A 17,843-nucleotide genomic window follows, 5' to 3' on the forward strand; every position below is an offset into this window, starting at 1 on the left:
TGCTCTATGCCGGGGCTGGGGGTGACGTTGCGCCTGCGCCGCATTTGCCCACGCCGCCCCGCTGCACGCCGGGATGTTGGAGGACTGCGGGATCGCGGAGCTGGGAGGAGCAGCGGCCGAGGCTGGGCGCACAGACTCTGGGGGAGAAGGAGGTGAGTGCAGTCTCGAGGGGAGATGGTTGGGGGGGGGTGCGGGGGAAGGGCTGCACCCACCTCCGCCGGGTGGATAAAGGTAGAATGAACCCCCTTAAAGGGGAATGCATGCTTTTAAAGAGCGGTGCACCCTCCTAAAGGGGAAGGGCACCCCCCCCCCCCCGAAAGAGGAATGTATCCCCTTAAACGGGAATGCAACTCCCACCCCCTTTTAAAGTGGAATGCATCCTCTTAAACGGGAATGCACCTCCTTAAAGCGGAATGAAGCCCCTGAAAGCAGAATGCATGCTTCTAAAGAGCGTGAAACCTCTTAAAGGGGAAGGACCCCCTTAAAGCGGAATTTTTAAAATAATCATTCATTGGATGAGGGCGTCGCTGGCCAGGCCGGTATTTATTGCCCATCCCTCATTACCCAGAGGGTAAATTAGAGTCAACCACATGGCTGTGGGTCTGGAGTCACATGCGGGCCAGACCAGGTAAGGCTGGTAAAAAAAATAAAAGCAAATTTCTGCGGGTGCTGGAATCTGAAACCCAAAGAGAAAATGCTGGAAAATCTCAGCAGGTTTTGGCAGCATCTCTAAGGAGAGAAAAGAGCTGACCTTTCGAGTCTAACTGACCCTTTGCCAAAGCTAAAATAAAAGGAGAAATAGGGAGGTATTTATACTAGGCTGAGAGTCATGGAGATGTCCAGCACGGAAACAGACCCTTCAGTCCAACCCGTCTATGCCGACCAGATATCCCAACCCAATCTAGTCCCACCTGCCAGCACCCGGCCCATACCCCTCCAAACCCTTCCTATTCACATACCAATCCAAATGCCTCTTAAATGTTGCAATTGTACCAGCCTCCACCACATCCTCTGACAGCTCATTCCACACACGTACCACCCTCTGTGTGAAAAAGTTGCCCCTTTTAGACATTAGACAATAGATGCAGGAGTAGGCCATTCAGCCCTTCGAGCCTGCACCGCCATTCAATATGATTATGGCTGAAGAGGGTTACCTCAGGCTACAACAGGATCTGGACCAGATGGGCCAATGGGCTGAGAATTGGCAGATTGTGTTTAATTCAGATAAATGCGAGGAGCTGCATTTTGGGAAAGCAAATCTTAGCAGGACTTATACACTTAATGATAAAGTCTTATATCTTTCCCCTCTCACCCTAAACCTATGCCCTCTAGTTCTGGACACCCCCCATCCCAGGGAAGAGACTTTGTCTATTTACCCTATCCGTGCCCCTCATAATTTTGAAAACCTCTATAATGTCACCCCTCAGCCTCCGACGCTCCAGGGAAAACAGCCCCAGCCTGTTCAGCCTCTCCCTGTAGCTCAGTTCCTCCAACCCTAGCAACATCCTTGTAAATCTTTTCTGAACCCTTTCAAGTTTCACAACATCTTTCCGATAGGAAGGAGACCAGAATTGCACGCAATATTCCAACAGTAGCCTAACCAATGTCCTGTACAGTCGCAACATGACCTCCCAACTCCTGTACTCAATACTCTGACCAATGAAGGAAAGCATACCAAACACCTTCTTCGCTATCCTATCTACCTGTGACTCAACTTTCAAGGAGCTATGAACCTGCACTCCAATGTCTCTTTGTTCAGCAACGCTCCTTAGGACTTTATCATTAAGTGTATAAGTCCTGCTAAGATTTGCTTTCCCAAAATGCAGCTCCTCGCATTTATCTGAATTAAACACCAGCTGCCAATTCTCAGCCCATTGGCCCATCTGGTCCAGATCCTGTTGTAGCCTGAGGTAACCCTCTTCACTGTCCACTACACCTCCAATTTTGGTGTCATCTGCAAACTTACTAACTGTACCTCTTATGCTCGCATCCAAATCATTTTTGTAAATGACAAAAAGTAGAGGGCCCAGCACCGATCCGTGTGGCACTCCACTGGTCACAGTCTGAAAAACAACCCTCCACCACCACCCTCTGTCTTCTACCTTTGAGCCAGTTCTGTATCCAAATGGCTAGTTCTCCCTGTATTCCATGAGATCTAACCTTGCTAACCACTCAAGGCTCCAGAAGCAAAGGTAGCAATAAAGAGATGATAATGACAGTGCATAGAGCGATCGTGGGGAGATTAGGAACTGTGAATGACCAAGGCTGAAGCCAGTGCTGTGGGGGGGATTGGGTGAAGCAGAGGCAAAATGGAAAACGGGAGAAGGGTAGCAAAGGGGGGAAGAGGAGAGGAAAAAGGTGATGAGAGAGTGGGGAGCGAGAGAAAGAGAGACAATCAAGAAATAAGGCTGGCAGTTTCCTTCCCTGAAGGACATTAGTGAACTAGATGGGTTTTTCCAGCAATTGACAATGGATTCATGGTCATCATTAGACCTTTAATTCCAGATTTTTGTTGAATTCAAATTCCACCATCTGACAGGATTCGAACCTGTATTTGGGTCTCTGGATTAACAGTCCAGCAAAAATACCACCCACCCTTTGAAATGAGCAGTAGACTCCCTTAAAGAGGAATGCATCCTTTAAAAGGTAATGAACCCTGTTACGGCAGAATGCAACTCCTCAAAAGGGCAGTGCACTCACTTGAAGGTGGAACGCCACACTTAAAGGGCTCTGCACACCATTAAAAAGCAATGCCCTTCCTCTTCACCCACACATACCTGCCAATCACTCCATCACCCCCTCCCCCCCCCCATTTAAAATGATTGCCTCCCTCTGTCCCTTATAAGCCCCAGGGATATGGCATGTGTATTTTTTTAACTTCAGGGGAGTTACGCATGTGTAACACGTGTAAGGTTTCGGGAGGTAAAATTGGGCAGGGGCTGTGAGGAATATAAAGAAAGCAGGAAAGAATTCAAGCAGGGAATTCGAAGGGCAAGAAGAGTTCATGAAATAACCTTGGTAAAGAGAATTCTATAGATTCTTTATCTACATTAAACACAGCTGGATAACTAGTACCAATCGAAGATAAAGGAGTGAAACCTGTGCTTGGAGCTAGAAGATGTGGTTGAGTTCCTAAATGAGTACTTTGCATCAGTATTCACCCAGGAGAAGTACACAGAAGATAGTGAGATTAGGGTGGAGGACACTAATATACTCAGGCATTTTGTGAGCAAGAAAGAAATGGCTGTCGGGTCTTTTGAAGAACACTAAGGTAGATAAATCCCCAGGGTCCGATGGTATCTAACCAAGATTATTGAGAGAGGCAAGAGAGGATATTGCTGAGGCCTTGACCAAGATCCTCATTAGCCATTGGAGAGGGCCTGGAGGACTGGTGTGTAGCTAATGTTCAAAAAGGGCAATAGGGACAATCCAGGAAACTCTAGACCGGTGAGTCTCACCTCAGTGGTTGAGAAGCTATTGGAGAAGATTCTTAGTGATTCGTATATGCATTTAGAAAATCATGGCCTAATTAGGGACAATCAGATGGCATTGTACAGAGCAGGCCATCTCTTACTAACTTGATTGAAGTTTTTGAGGAGGTAATGAAGGTGATCAATGAGGGTAGAGCAGTCCATGTTGTTTACATAGGTTTTAGTAAGGATTTCAACAAGGTCCCCCATGGTAGGCTTATCCAGAAGATGAAGATGTACGGGATCCGTGGTGACAAGGCTGCATGGATTCAGCACATAGAAGTCAGAGGGTAGTTTTGGAAAGTGTTTTTCAGGCTGGATGTCCGTGACTAGTGGGTGTTCCACAGGCACCTCTGCTGTTTGTGATATATACAAATGACTTGGGTGAAAATGTCGATGGATGGTTTAGTAAGTTTGTAGACAATACAAAGATCAATGGAGTTGTGGATAGCGCAGAAGGTTGTCAAAGGATACAACAGGATATAAATCAATTGCAGATTTGGGCAGTGAAATTGCTGAAGGAGTTTAATCTGGTAGGTGTGAGGTGCTACACTTTGGGAGATCATTTGTTCAGGAAAAGTATACAGTTAATGTGGGCGGCACGGTGGCACAGTGGTTAGCACTGCTGCCTCACAGCGCCAGAGACCCGGGTTCAATTCCCGCCTCAGGTGACTAACAGTGTGGAGTTTGCACGTTCTCCCCGTGTCTGCGTGGGTTTCCTCCGGGTGCTCCGGTTTCCTCCCACAGTCCAAAGATGTGCCATGCTAAAATTGCCCGTAGTGTTAGGTAAGGGGTAAATGTAGGGGTTGCGCTTCGGCGGGTCGGTGTGGAAACTGTAAGTAATCTAATCTAATCTGTAATCTAATCTAATCTTAATGGCAGGGCCCTGAACAGCATCTATATACAGAGGGGTCTTGGGGTTCAAATCCATAGCTCCCTGAAACTGGCCTGTAAGTAAATAGGATGGTAAAGAAGATATATGGCATGTTTGACTTTACTGGTCAGGGAATTGAGTATAACAGTCAAGATGTCATGTTGTAGCTTTATATGATTTTGGTTCGGCCACACTTAGCATACTGCATTCAATCCTGGTTGCCACATTACAGGAAGGATGTAGAGGCTTTGGAGAGGGTGCTGAAGAGGTTTACTAGGATGCATCCTGGATTAGAGGGTATGAGCTATAAGGAGAAACTAGAAAAACTAGTGTTGTTTTCTCTGGAGTGGCAGAGGCAGAGGGGAGACTGTAAAGTTTGTAAAATTATGAGACACTTAGATAGATTGACGGTCAGAATTTCTCCCCCCCCAGAGTTGAAATGCCAAAAACTAGGTGGCATGCATTTAAGGCGAAAGTGAGGAGTGCAGATGCTGGTAATCAGAGTCTAGATTAGAGTGGTGCTGGAAAAGCACAGCAGGTCAGGCAGCATCTGAGGGGCAGGAAAATCAATGTTTCAGGCAAAAGCCCTTCATCAGGAATCCTGCTCCTCAGATGCTGCCTGACCTGCTGTGCTTTCTCAACCGGAATGCATTTAAGGTGAGAGGAGTAAGTTCAAAGGAGATGTGAGGGGCAAGTTTTTTCCCCCCAGAGAACTGCTGGGGTCGTAGTGGAGGAAGATACGATCGGGACATTTAAGGGACTTTTAACGAAGCAGATGAACAAGGAATGGAGCGATCGGGGTCAAGGGCAGACAGGAGGGATCAGTTTCATTTGGTGTCATGTTTGGCACAACATCATGGGCCGAAGGGCCTGTTCCTCTGCTGTACTGTTCTGCATTAGATGACCATCTTCTGACTTCTATCTTTCCCCATCAGGTGCCTTCAGCTGCTCAATGTCGGAATTTGAGCCGCTTGACCTTCGACCCGGGATACCGATCCTCCACGAGGGCTTCTGGGCTGGACGGAGGCTGATGGACGACAGGGTGGACTGGGAGGAGGCCCTGGAGGATGGAGAAGAAGATGAGGGACCGAAACGGATGGAGGCGGATGGAGGACACGGGCTGGAGGAGCGGGAGGAAGTGCCGATTGGGAGACAAACGCTGGACAGGAAGGAGGTGGCTGTGAAAATGACGGACATTGAGCAGGACCAAGGGAGCAGAGAGAGGTTGGCAACGGTAGGGATGGGCCAGGGGGTCAGAGAGATGTTGGGGGTGGGGAAGGGGGTCAGAGAGAAGGTGGGGATCAGGAAAGGTGACATAGAGAGGGTGGGGATTGAGGAGGGGGTCAGAGAGAGGTTCGGGATTGGGGAGGGAGTCAGGGAGAGGGTGGGAATCGGGGAGGGAGTCAGACAGATGTTAGGGATAGGGGAGGGGAACGTAGAGAGAGTGGGGATAGGGGAGGGGGACATAGAGAGTGTGGGAATGGGGGTGGGGGTCAGGGAGAGGGTAGAGGTGGAGATGGAGGCGGGCATCAAGGAGAGAGCGGGGATAAGGGATGGGGACATAGAGAGTTTGGGGGTGAGGGAGAGTGTCAGAGAGAGGGTGGGGATTGAGATGGGGGACATTGAGCAGTTGGGGGTGGAAGTGGGGGTCAGAGAGAGGGTGGAGTTAGGCGATGGTGTCAGAGAGAGGGTGGGGATTGAAGAGTGGGACATAGAGAGGGTAGGTTTAGAGAAAGGCGATATTGAGAGGGGGAGTTTGGAGGAGAGGTTCAGAGAGAGGGTGGCACTTGGGGAGCAGGTCAAATTGCGGCTGAGGTGGGGAGAGGGGGACATGGAGAGGGTAGGGATAGGGGAGGGGGACATGGAGACATTGGCGATAGGTGAGGGGGACATGGAGGGGATGAGGTTTGAGGAAGGGGTCAGAGTGCAGCTGGCGTTGGAGGAGGGAGACATGGAGAGATTGGAGATTGAGGAGGGGGACATGGAGAAGTTGGGCATTGTTGACAGGGTCGAATCTGGCCACTCCTCGCTCCTGGGGTTTACACCAGGGCTGGTGGAGGTAGGAGGGGGAGGTGCTGGGGGTGATAACAAGCCCCTGAAGTGTTCGGTCTGCGCCAAAGGTTTCCGCTACCGCTACGGGTTGGAGCGGCATGAGTGTACCCACCGGACAGAGAGGCCCCACAAGTGCCCGCTGTGTGGCAAGGCATTCAAGCACACCTCTGGCCTGGTGAACCACCAACGCATCCACGCCCAGGAGCGCCCGCACATCTGCCCGACTTGCGGGAAGACCTTCAAGTACCGGTACTGCCTGGCACGACACGAGTGTGTTCACAGCCAGGAGCGCCCGCACGCCTGCCCGACTTGCAGCAAGGCCTTCAAGCATCCCTCAGGCCTACTCAAGCACCAGCGGGTGCACACCCGTGGCAGGCCATTCGTGTGCCCTGTCTGCGGCACCGCCTTCACGCACCCGTCCATCCTCCGGCGGCACCAGGCGGTGCACGCTGAGGACCGGCCCATCCGCTGTGAGGAGTGCGGCCGCGGCTTCTACTACCCGTCAGCCCTGAGGAAGCACCAGCAGAGCCATGGTAAGGCCGCCAGCGGCACCCCGCCGTACTTACGGACGTACCGGTCACCGGGATCCGGCGCTGTGCCGCCAGACCTGAAGCCGTGCAAGTGCTCCGAGTGCGGCAAGGCGTTCAAGAAGTCCTCGGATCTGGTGATGCACCAGCGGGTGCACACCGGTGAGCGGCCCTATGTCTGCGCCCTGTGCGGCAAGGGGTTCAAGCAGCCGTCGGGACTCATCCGGCACCGGATTGTGCACACAGGTGAGCGTCCCTTCAAGTGCCCGGTGTGCGAGAAGAGCTTTACAATCCTGTGCACGCTTAGGAAGCACCAGCGGCTTCACACCGGCGAGAAGCCCTTCCAGTGCCCAGAGTGCGGCCAGCGCTTCACCCAGTCCCACCACTTGGTCTCGCACCGGCGCATCCACACCGGCGAAAAGCCTTTTGCCTGTCCGGTCTGCGGCAAGGCCTTCAAGCAGCCGTACCAACTGGTGGAGCACCGGCGGGTTCACACAGGTGAGAGGCCCTTCGTCTGCCCGGTATGTGGCCGCGGTTTCATCCAGTCATCTCATCTGAAGACCCACCAGCACCTGCACACTGGCGAGCGGCCCTTCAAATGCGGTGACTGTGGCAAGGGCTTCATCCTGTCCTCCCACCTCATCAAGCACCAACGCATTCATGCCAAAGAGTCCTACTGACCGGAGGCTGGGGGCAAAAGGGGGCCACTGAGCTCACCGGGAATGGAACACCTCACGCGGCAGGGACACAGCACTACAGGAATGGACCAGACATTGCCGACACGATGCCGATGACTGAACCTGTCCGTGATAGGACCAAGGATTGCGGCCACTGGCCAGGGATCGGAGATCACTGACTGACACCAGAGATCCTCGACTGGGACTAGGGATCAGGTCAGAGATCGCCACAACTTAGCGGGATCGGAGACCATTGACATTAACCGGGATTGGTGTAAAGGACCCTGACACTGACCCGGAGTTCACTGACACTGTCAAGGATCCTGACCTCGATCAGGATCAGACCAGGGATCACAGACACTGGCTGGGATCGTGAAAACGGAGACTGCCTGGTATGAGAGATTGCCAACACAGACCGGGATCGGAGATCACCGGCGCTCACTGGGATCAGACCAAGGGTCGCCGGCATTGATCAGGACCAGGGATCACTGGCAGGGATCAGAGATCACCAACGCTGACTGGGATCGAAGATCACTGACACTGACCCAGATCAGAGGTCAGCAGCTGTCCCCCAAGCTCCCTGCGGTCACTCCTCCCCGACCCCCCCAACCCCACCCTCTCCCTCCCCAGCTCCCACCATCTTATGCCATGGTCCATCCATCACTGAGCTGCTGCCCCTGAATGGCTGCCCTTTGAAAGTCCTCTCCCTTTGGAAAAGGGAATATTGAGCCGACGGTGTAGCCTGCATTCCCCAACATGGAAGCCGCGTGTCCATAATTGACTGAAGATCGCAACGCGAGACAATAACAGCAAACTTCAGCCTGACCCTCAGTCTCTCATCCTTCTTCCCAACTCACCCGCTTCCCCCCCCCCCCTCCAAAAAAGACTATCCCACCATCGAACAAGCACAAGTCAGGAGGGTGAGGGAATACTCCCCACTCGCCTTCGATGTGTACAGCTCTGGCAATAATCGAGAGGCTCAACGCCATCCAGGGACAAAGCATCCCCCCCACCCCCCCCCCCCCCCGCTTGATTGGCAGCAAATCCCACTCATAAGGAGGGAGATCCTTGTCCTGGAGGCGAGGCAGAGAAGGTTCATTCTTGGGACGAGGGATGGAGGGGGCCTGTGTCCATTGGGAGTTTCGAAGAGGGAGAGGGCAATCTCATTGATACGTAGAAAGATCCGAAGGGAGCAGGAAGGTGGTGGGGTTGTGGGGGGAGTGGGCATGTGGATTTGACAGGGTGAACGATGAGGGAATATTCCCCTTCCCCCCCTCACCTCACTGGGGTGTCTAGATGCGGGAGGGGGAGGGAGGCACAGTTGCTGAATGATTGATCTGCCATCTCAGAGGGAAATGAGGGAAAAATTTCTTCTATTCAAGGGGGTTGAGTCTGTGGGATCCTCCCATTCTCTCTGCCCCAGGGAGCAGTGGTGTGGGAACTGTGTCATTGAATGTATCTGAGGCCAAGAGAGAGAGGTACTGATGGTGGATCAGGAGTTGAGGAGCCGAGGCAGTATGGGGGGAATGGAGAGGAGAGGGGAGGTGAGTTCCTTGATTGGATCATCCACCACCTTTATCGAATGGGACAGCAGGAACGAGGGGTCAAAGGGTTACTTCCTGACCCTATTTCTGATGATCTGACCCATCCCACCCCACCCTCAACACTCACCCCCTCTAACGCTGATGCACAGCACCAGCAGTGTGTATCGTTTGCAAGATGTAGACCAGCGACTTGATGAGACCCCTGTAACTGACAGCACCTTCCAAAGCCTGCCCTCTCTACCCCTCCCCTCCCCGAAGGAGTAAGCTGTTCAGCCCATTGAGTCTGCTCTGCTGTTCAATGAGATCGCAACTGATTTTGGTCATCCCCAGCTCCACGTTTCAACACAAGTGCATCATCTCACACCTGCCTGGAATGGATTCCATTTGCCACCAAACAGGCCATTTGTAATTTAGGACTATTTAGTGCCTAGCCAATTTTTGGAATTTCCATGAACTTGTTGATCAACCCTGCTATGTCTGAATGTAAGTCATTTATGTAAACAGCAAGGGCCCCAACCCTGACCCCTGTGGAACTGTATTGGGCATAGACTTCCAGTCAAAAAAAGGTTCCTTTGACCATCACCCCTTGCTTTTTGCTGCTTGGCCAGTTCACTTTGCATCCCATGGGTTTTTTTTTTAACTTCATGAGAATGAGGATGTCACTGGTCAGCATTTATTACCCATCCCTAATTAAGAATCAATCACATTGCTGTGGATCTAGAGTCACATGTAGTCCAGACCAAGTGAGGATGGTAGTTTCCTTCCCAGAATGGCATGTGTGAGCCAGATGAGGTTTTCCCCAGTTGGTAATGGATTCATGGTCATCATTAGACTCTTGATTCGATTTTTTAAAAAAACTGAATATGACCTGGGTCTCTGGATTAAGAGACAAGTGATAATACCATTAGGCTGGCGCCTTCTTGACTTTTGCTCTCAATTTCCCCTGATCACAAACCTTGCTGAAGTCCTTGTCATCAAAAACATTGCTGTCACCAGGTCACCTCTTTGAAAAATCCAATCGGGTTGGTCAGACATGAGATCCCCTGAAAACAAAATTGTGTTGACTGTTTGTGATGAACCCCTACATACCACCCCCTCTTGCTACAACCATCCATCTCTGACACCTGCACCTTCCAGTATCCCTCACCCTTGAACATTTCCCTGGCTGCTCCCTATTCTACCCTCCACCTTTGCCACAGGACCACTTTTCCAAGCTCTTCTCCCCTCCCTTTTCAGTTCTGAAGAAGGATCCAGCCAGATACTGCTTCCCACAGATACCGCTGAGTCTCACCAACAGTAACTGTTATTTTTAATTGCAGTGTAAGTGGGCCCTTGATTCTCAATCATCCTTTGCCCAGGACCAGCTGTATCACTTACAATGAAACTTTGCCTCTCTCTCTTTCCCCCGATCCTTTGCCTCAAAAACCTTTTACAAAAGAAAGAACAGATTAGCTGTCTTTTTAGCTTTGAATGTAGTCTAGGAGCGCACATCAAAACTGTGGAGAGATGTGCTGTCTGCATGCTTGTAGATTTATAATCGTTGTTCTGAGAGTGAGAATTCTTTAATAAACTTACACTGACCACATCATCTGAGAATGCAGTGTGTGAATATTGCTTACACTGGCAACAGTCTGAATGTGAGGGATTAGGATTGTGGGATTAGTTTAGAATTAGCGCAAGGCTATGAGAGAGAGCAGGGCAGTGGGATTGGATTGGGGATCGATTTAGGGCTATGGGGAGAGAGTGAGGCTGTGAGATTAGATTGGGAATTGATGCAGCACTACAGAGAGAGAGAGAGTGGGTCAGTGGGATTAGTTTGGGGATTAAGACAGGGCTATGGGAAAAGAATGGGTCACTGGGATTAGTTTGATAAATCCCTGTGTGTGTGTGTGTGATATTAGTTTAGGAATCAGTAAATCCTTATGTGGACATGGGGTAAATTTAGGAATCGATAATTCCCTTTGTCAGAGGAGATTAATTTGGGAATTGGTGAATCCCTGTGGCTGGGGGATAAATTTGGGAATTGGTAAATTAGATTACTTACAGTGTGGAAACAGCCCTTCGGCCCAACAAGTCCACACCGACAAGCACTCACCCAGACCCACTCCCCTACACTACGGACAATTTAGCATGGCCAATTCACCTAACCTGCACATTTTTGGACTGTGGGAGGAAACCCACGTGGGGAGAACGTGCAAACTCCACCCAGTCAGTCGCCTGAGGCGGGAAGTGAACCGGGTCTGGCGCTGTGAGGCAGCAGTGCTAACCACTGTGCCACCGTGCTACCAATATCTGTGTGCAAGTGAGGGATAAATTTAGGAATTGAAAATTCCATGTCTGACAATGGGATTAGTTTGGGAATTGGCAAAACCCTGTCTGGGTGTGTGGGACTAGTTTGGGAATGTAGGATTAGTTTAGAATGTGGTAAATCCCCATGTGGATTTAGTTTAGGAATTGTCAAATTCCTGTGGGGACGGGGGAGGTGATGTAGGATTAGTTTGAGAATTGTTGAATGTGTATCTGACAATGGGATTAGTTTAGGAAATGGTGTGAGTGGGGGATAAATTTGGGAATTGAAATACCTATGTTTGGCAATGGGAACGGGTAAATCCCTGTGTGTGCACTTGGGATTAATTTTGGCGCACTTGGGATTAATTTTGGGAATTCGGAACTCCTTTTATTGGTGTATGGGATTAATTTGGAATTGGTAATTCCTTGCGTGAGATTAATTTGGGAGTTCGGAAATCCCTCTGTCGGGCGGGATTAATTTGGGAATCCCTGTGTGTGGGATTAGTTTAGGAATTGGTAAACCAAAATTTGGGGGTGTGTGATTGGAATGGGAATTGGTAAATCCCTGTGTAGGAACACAGGATTAGTTTGGGAATTGACAAATATGTTTTGGTTGGTGTGGGGTCAATGGTGGCGCCATTCCCCAGAATCCCTCGGGGCTGTGAAAGTTCCCCCCCTATCTGTTTTGGGACGAAGTTGGGGGGGGGCGCAGCGAGCCCGTCCGCGCATGCGCGTTACGTGGAAGCTGTGTGCCGGACGATGCGCAGACGCAGTGGCAGCGGCTCGCGTGCGCGGAGGGGCGACGCGTGCGCAGTGGAAAAGACCGCAGCTAGGGTGAAAATCAACAGGGAAAGGGGGGAAAAAACAAAACAACAGGTAATGGCTGGGATTATACCAGGGTCTGACTGTACCTGCATTGCACTGTGCCTGGGTTGTCTGCAGCCAGGTCTGACTGTACCAGGATTACACTATGCTTCAGTCCATCTATGCCAGGGTCTGACTGTACCTGCATTGCACAGTGCCTGAGTATGTCTGCAGCAGGGTCTGACTGTACCTGGGTCTGTGTACCAGGGCTACACTGTGCCTGAGTCTGTCTGCAGCAGGGTCAGACTGTACCTGGGTCTGTGTACTAGGGCTACACTGTGCCTGAGTATGTCTGCAGCAGGGTCTGACTGTACCTGGGTCTGTGTACTAGGGCTACACTGTGCCCGAGTATGTCTGCAGTATGGTCTGACTGTACCTGGGTCTGTGTACTAGGGCTACACTGTGCCTGAGTATGTCTGCAGCAGGGTCTGACTGTACCTGGGTCTGTGTACTAGGGCTACACTGTGCCTGAGTATGTCTGCAGCAGGGTCAGACTGTACCTGGGTCTGTGTACTAGGGCTACACTGTGCCTGAGTATGTCTGCAGCAGGGTCAGACTGTACCTGGGTCTGTGTACCAGGGCTACACTGTGCCTGAGTATGTCTGCAGCAGGGTCAGACTGTACCTGGGTCTGTGTACCAGGGCTACACTGTGTCTGAGTATGTCTGCAGCATGGTCTGACTGTACCTGGGTCTGTGTACTAGGGCTACACTGTGCCTGAGTATGTCTGCAGCATGGTCTGACTGTACCTGGGTCTGTGTACTAGGGCTACACTGTGCCTGAGTATGTCTGCAGCAGGGTCAGACTGTACCTGGGTCTGTGTACCAGGACTACACTGTGCCTGAGTATGTCTGCAGCAGGGTCAGACTGTACCTGGGTCTGTGTACCAGGGCTACACTGTGTCTGAGTATGTCTGCAGCAGGGTCTGACTGTACCTGGGTCTGTGTACTAGGGCTACACTGTGCCTGAGTATGTCTGCAGCAGGGTCTGACTGTACCTGGGTCTGTGTACTAGGGCTAGACTGTGTCTGAGTATGTCTGCAGCAGGGTCTGACTGTACCTGGGTCTGTGTACTAGGGCTACACTGTGCCTGAGTATGTCTGCAGCAGGGTCAGACTGTACCTGGGTCTGTGTACCAGGGCTACACTGTGCCTGAGTCTGTCTGCAGCAGGGTCTGACTGTACCTGGTCAGATTGTACCTCGAATGGTTTGCCATAGATCCTGACTGTACTAGAATTACTAGGAGAAAGTGAGGACTGCAGATGCTGGAGGTCAGAGCTGAAAATGTGTTGCTGGAAAAGCGCAGCAGGTCCGGCAGCATCCAAGGAGCAGGAGATCCGACGTTTCGGGCATGAGCCCTTCTTCAGAATGAAGAAGGGCTCATGCCCGAAACGTCGATTCTCCTGTTCCTTGGATGCTGCCTGACCTGCTGCGCTTTTCCAGTAACACATTTTCAGCTCTGTACCAGAATTACCGTATGCTGTGCCCAGGTCTATCTGCAGCAGGGTCCGACTGTGCCTGGGTTAGATTGTATCAGGATTGGTCTGCAATAGGTTCTGACTGCACAAGGATTGTACTGTACCTGGATCTGTTTGCAGCCAGGTCTGACTGTACCAGAATCAGACTGTACCAGGATTACACTATGCTTTAGTCCATCAGCAGCAGGGTCAGACTGTACCTGGGTCTGTGTACTAGGACTACCCTGTGCCTGAGTATGTCTGCAGCAGAGTCTGACTGTACCTGGTCAGATTGTACCTCAAACAGTTTGCCATAGATCCTGACTGTACCAGAATTACTGTACACTGTGCCCAGGTCTGTCTGCAGCAGGGTCTGACTGTGCCTGGGCCAGATTGTACCTAGATCTGCCTGCGATAGGTCCTGACAACCTGGGTCTGACTGCACTGTGTCTGACTGTTCCCAGGTTTGACTGTACAGCAATCTGATTATCCCAGAGTCTGACTGTACCAAGGTTTGACTGCACAGGGATCTGACTATCCAAGTCTGTACAGGGGTCTGATTATTCCAATGCATGAGTATACCAGAGTGCGTGTGTCTGTGTCAGAGTTTGAATGTATCATGGTCACTCAGTATCAGGGTACAATTGTACTAAGTGTGTCTTTATCATAGTCTGACTGTACCAGGGTCTAAGAGTGTGGTGCTGGAAAAGCACAGCTGGTCAGGCAGCATCTGAGGAACAGGTGAATCAACATTTTGAGCATATGCTGTTCATTAGGAATGAGGAGGTGTCCAAAGAGGACTGAGAGATAAATGGGAGGGATGGGAGGGAGGGGAGGGAGGGGAGGGAGGGGTGGGAGGGGTGGGGGTGGGGCTGGGGGGGAAGTAGCTGAGAATGTAATGGGTAGAAGTTGGGGGTGAAGGTAATAGGTCGGAGAGGAGGGTGGAGCAGATAGGTGGGAAGGAGGATGGATAGGTAGGACAAGAGGGCAGTGCCGAGTTAGAAAGTTAGATCTGGGAAAAGGTGGGGGAGGCGAAATGAGGAAACTGGTGAAATCCACATTGATCCCCTGTGGCTGGAGGGTCCCAAGGTGTAAGATGAGGCGTTCGGGTGGTACAGATTTGGTGGTGGAGGAGACCCAGGATCTGCAGTCCTTGGTGGAGTGGGAGGGGCTGTTAGAGTGTTTGGCCACTGGACAGTGGGGTTGTTTTGTGCCTGCATCCCGAAAATGTTCTCTGAAGCGTTCCACAAAGTAGGCATCCCGTCTCCCCAGTGTAGAGGAGACCACATCAGGAGCAATGGATACAATAGTGTGGAAGTGCAGGTAAACCTGTGATGATATGGAAGGCGATAAGGGGTGAGGTGTGGGCGGAGTTTTTGCACTTCTTGGAGTGGCAAGCGAAGGTGCTGGGTGGGAAGGGTAGGTTGTTAGGACGTGTGGGCGTCTTCATGGATTGCAGATAGGGGTGGGGAGGGAAATATATCCCTGATGGTGGGGTCTGTTTGTAGGTGGTGGAAATGGCAGGGGATGATGCATTGTATCTGGGAGTTGGTGGGGTGGAAGGTAAGGACTGGGAGGTTCTGTCCTTGTTGCATTTGGAGGGGTGAGGCTCGAGGGCGTAGGTGCGGGAAATGGCTGAGATGCACTGGAGGGCATCATTGACCATGTGGGAGAGGAGATTGTGGTCTTTGAAGAAGGAGGCTGTCTGGTGTGTTCTGTGGTGGAATTGGTCCTCCTGGGAGCAGATGTGGCAGAGGCGGAGGAATTGGGAATAAAGATAGTGTTTTTACAGGGGGCAGGGTGGGAGGAAGTGTAGTCCAGGTAACTGTGGGAGTTGGGTTTGTAGTAGATGTCAGTGTTAAGTCCAGGGTCTGACTCCCTGAATCTGTCAGTATTGTGGTCTGCCTGTCCCAGAACCTATCTGTATCAGGGATAGACTGTTCCACAGTCTGTCTTTATCTGTGTCTGACTGTACTGAGGCCTATCCTTATCAGGGTCTGAATGTATAAGGGTTTGATTGTGCCAGTGTCTGGCCTAGGATCAGACTGTACCACAACCTGTCTTTATCAGAGTCTGACTGTACCAGTGTCTGACTATACTGAAGCCTGTCTTTACCAGGGTCAGACTGTACTAGGTTTTGTCTTTAATAGCGTCTGATTGTGCCAATGTCTATCTCTTGTAGGGTCTGACTGTCCCATAGTTTGTCTCTCTGTGTGACTGTATCAGGGTCTGGTTGTCTGTACCAGATTCTAAGTGTTCCAGGGTTTGATTATCCCAGAATCTGTCAGGATCTGACTGTACTAGTATTTGACTACCCCCAAATTGTGACTGTACCAAGATTTATCTGTACCAATGCCATCTTTCTATACCAATGTCTGATTATCCCAGAGTCTGTCTGTACCAGTTTGTCTATACCAGGATCTGACAGTCTCAGAGTCGACTGTCCCAAGGATCTGATTGTATCAGAACTAGCCTATCCCAAGTTCCATCTGTAACACAGTCTTGCTATCCCAAAATATAACTGTACCATGGTCATCCTGATGAAGGGCTTATTCCCAAAACATTGACTCTTCTGCTCCTTGGGTGCTGTCTGACCGGCTGTGCTTTCCAGCAACACACTCTTTAACTATGGTCTACTTGTGCCATTTTCTGTCTGTCCCAGAATCTGTTAGTTCCAGGGTCTGACTGTATCAGTGCCTGATGACATCTATCCCATTGTTTGTACTGGAGTCTGACAATCCCAGAATCTGACAGCCCCAGGGTTTGACTATATCAGAGTCAGCTTATCCCAGGTTCTGTCTGTACAAAGGTCTGACTTTACTGGGGCCTTTGTGTGCCAGAGTCTGTTGGTACCAGGTTCTGGCTGTCCGGGATGCTGCCTGTTTCAAGACCTAGCTGACACAAGATCTTAGTGATTTGGGATCTGATCGTTCAAGCGTCTGTACCAGAGTTTTTCTGTCTCGGGTCTGCCACGTTACCACCATTTGTCTATCCTCAGGTTTTCACTTTTGATTGTCAAGTTTTGATTGTCCCAGTGCCTGTGCGTCCTTGTATCTCTCAACTGTTTCTCCTGCTGGGTCTGCCTGTTTCTCTGTGGATTAGCCGGTCTGAGTGTTTCCACCTGTCTGTATGTTATTTGGGTCTGCCTTTCTGTCTGAGCGTATCTGTTTGCCTGTCTGATTGGGTCTGTCTACCCCTCTGTCTGTGTCTCAGGGTCTGTCTCTCTGGGTCTGCCTGTCTCTCAAGCTCTTTCCATGGGTCTGCCTGCATCTCTGAGTCTGTCTCTCTGTGTGCCTGCCTGTATCTCTGGGGTTGTCCCTCTGGTTCTTTTGTCCTTTGGGTGTGCCTGTCTCTCTGGGTGTGCGCCTGTATCTCTGGGGTGTGCCTGTCTGTATCCATTTCGGTCTGTTCTGCCTGTCCCTCTCTTTCACTCACCTTTGCCTCTCTCTCTCTCTCTCTTTCTCTCTCCCTTGCCCACCTGAAGGACGAGGGTCTGCAGTAACCCCTGACCGGCCCCTGTTTAGCGACCAGCTCACCATGGATACCAAGCAGCAGGATGGCAGGATGGCACAGAGTCCGGTGCCCGGTCAGCAGAAGGCCCCGATCTCCCGCCCCACAGCCGAGGACCTCTTCATCTGCACCGTGTGCGGCCTCAGCTTTGATGGCGCTGGCAGCTTTGCCAGGCACCAGCTCACCCACCTGGGGGACAAACCCTTTCAGTGCTCACACTGCACCAAGTCCTTCACAGACTGGGTTCACTTGGCACAGCACCGGCAGGTCCACACGGGAGAGAGCCCCTTCAAGTGTCCTGTCTGTGGTGCCTGCTTCAGTGATCTCTCCAATTTCTCGCTCCACCATCGCACCCACTTCAGCTAGAAACAGACCCAGTGCCACCGACACTGTCCCCTACCCTCTCACTGAGACACATTCACACACTTGCACACACGCATTCTCACACACACACATTCAAAGACACATTTACTCTCACACTCTCATTCTCACACACACAGGCTCACTCTCACACATGCAAATTGACACACAACCTCTCACTCATTCGTACATACACACACCTTCACAGACATACTCACTCA

The 17,843-nt window shown here is 51.1% G+C and overlaps 1 protein-coding gene across 1 annotated transcript; it reads left to right on the forward strand.

The window, feature by feature from the left end:
- The first annotated feature begins 6,212 nt into the window (after positions 1–6,212).
- On the forward strand, positions 6,213–8,622 carry LOC140470947 (uncharacterized). Its single transcript, XM_072566874.1, has one exon. The coding sequence runs from the start codon at positions 6,236–6,238 to the stop codon at positions 7,601–7,603; it is 1,368 nt and encodes a 455-aa protein (XP_072422975.1). The 5' UTR covers positions 6,213–6,235; the 3' UTR covers positions 7,604–8,622.
- The last annotated feature ends 9,221 nt before the right edge of the window (positions 8,623–17,843 follow it).

The sequence above is a fragment of the Chiloscyllium punctatum genome, chromosome 52 (genome assembly GCF_047496795.1).
Source record: "Chiloscyllium punctatum isolate Juve2018m chromosome 52, sChiPun1.3, whole genome shotgun sequence".
Classification (NCBI taxonomy): Eukaryota; Metazoa; Chordata; class Chondrichthyes; order Orectolobiformes; family Hemiscylliidae; genus Chiloscyllium; species Chiloscyllium punctatum.

Coding starts and splice junctions, on each gene's coding strand:
- LOC140470947 (XM_072566874.1), top strand. CDS start 6,236: ATGGAGGGGATGAGGTTTGAGGAAGGGGTCAGAGTGCAGCTGGCGTTG.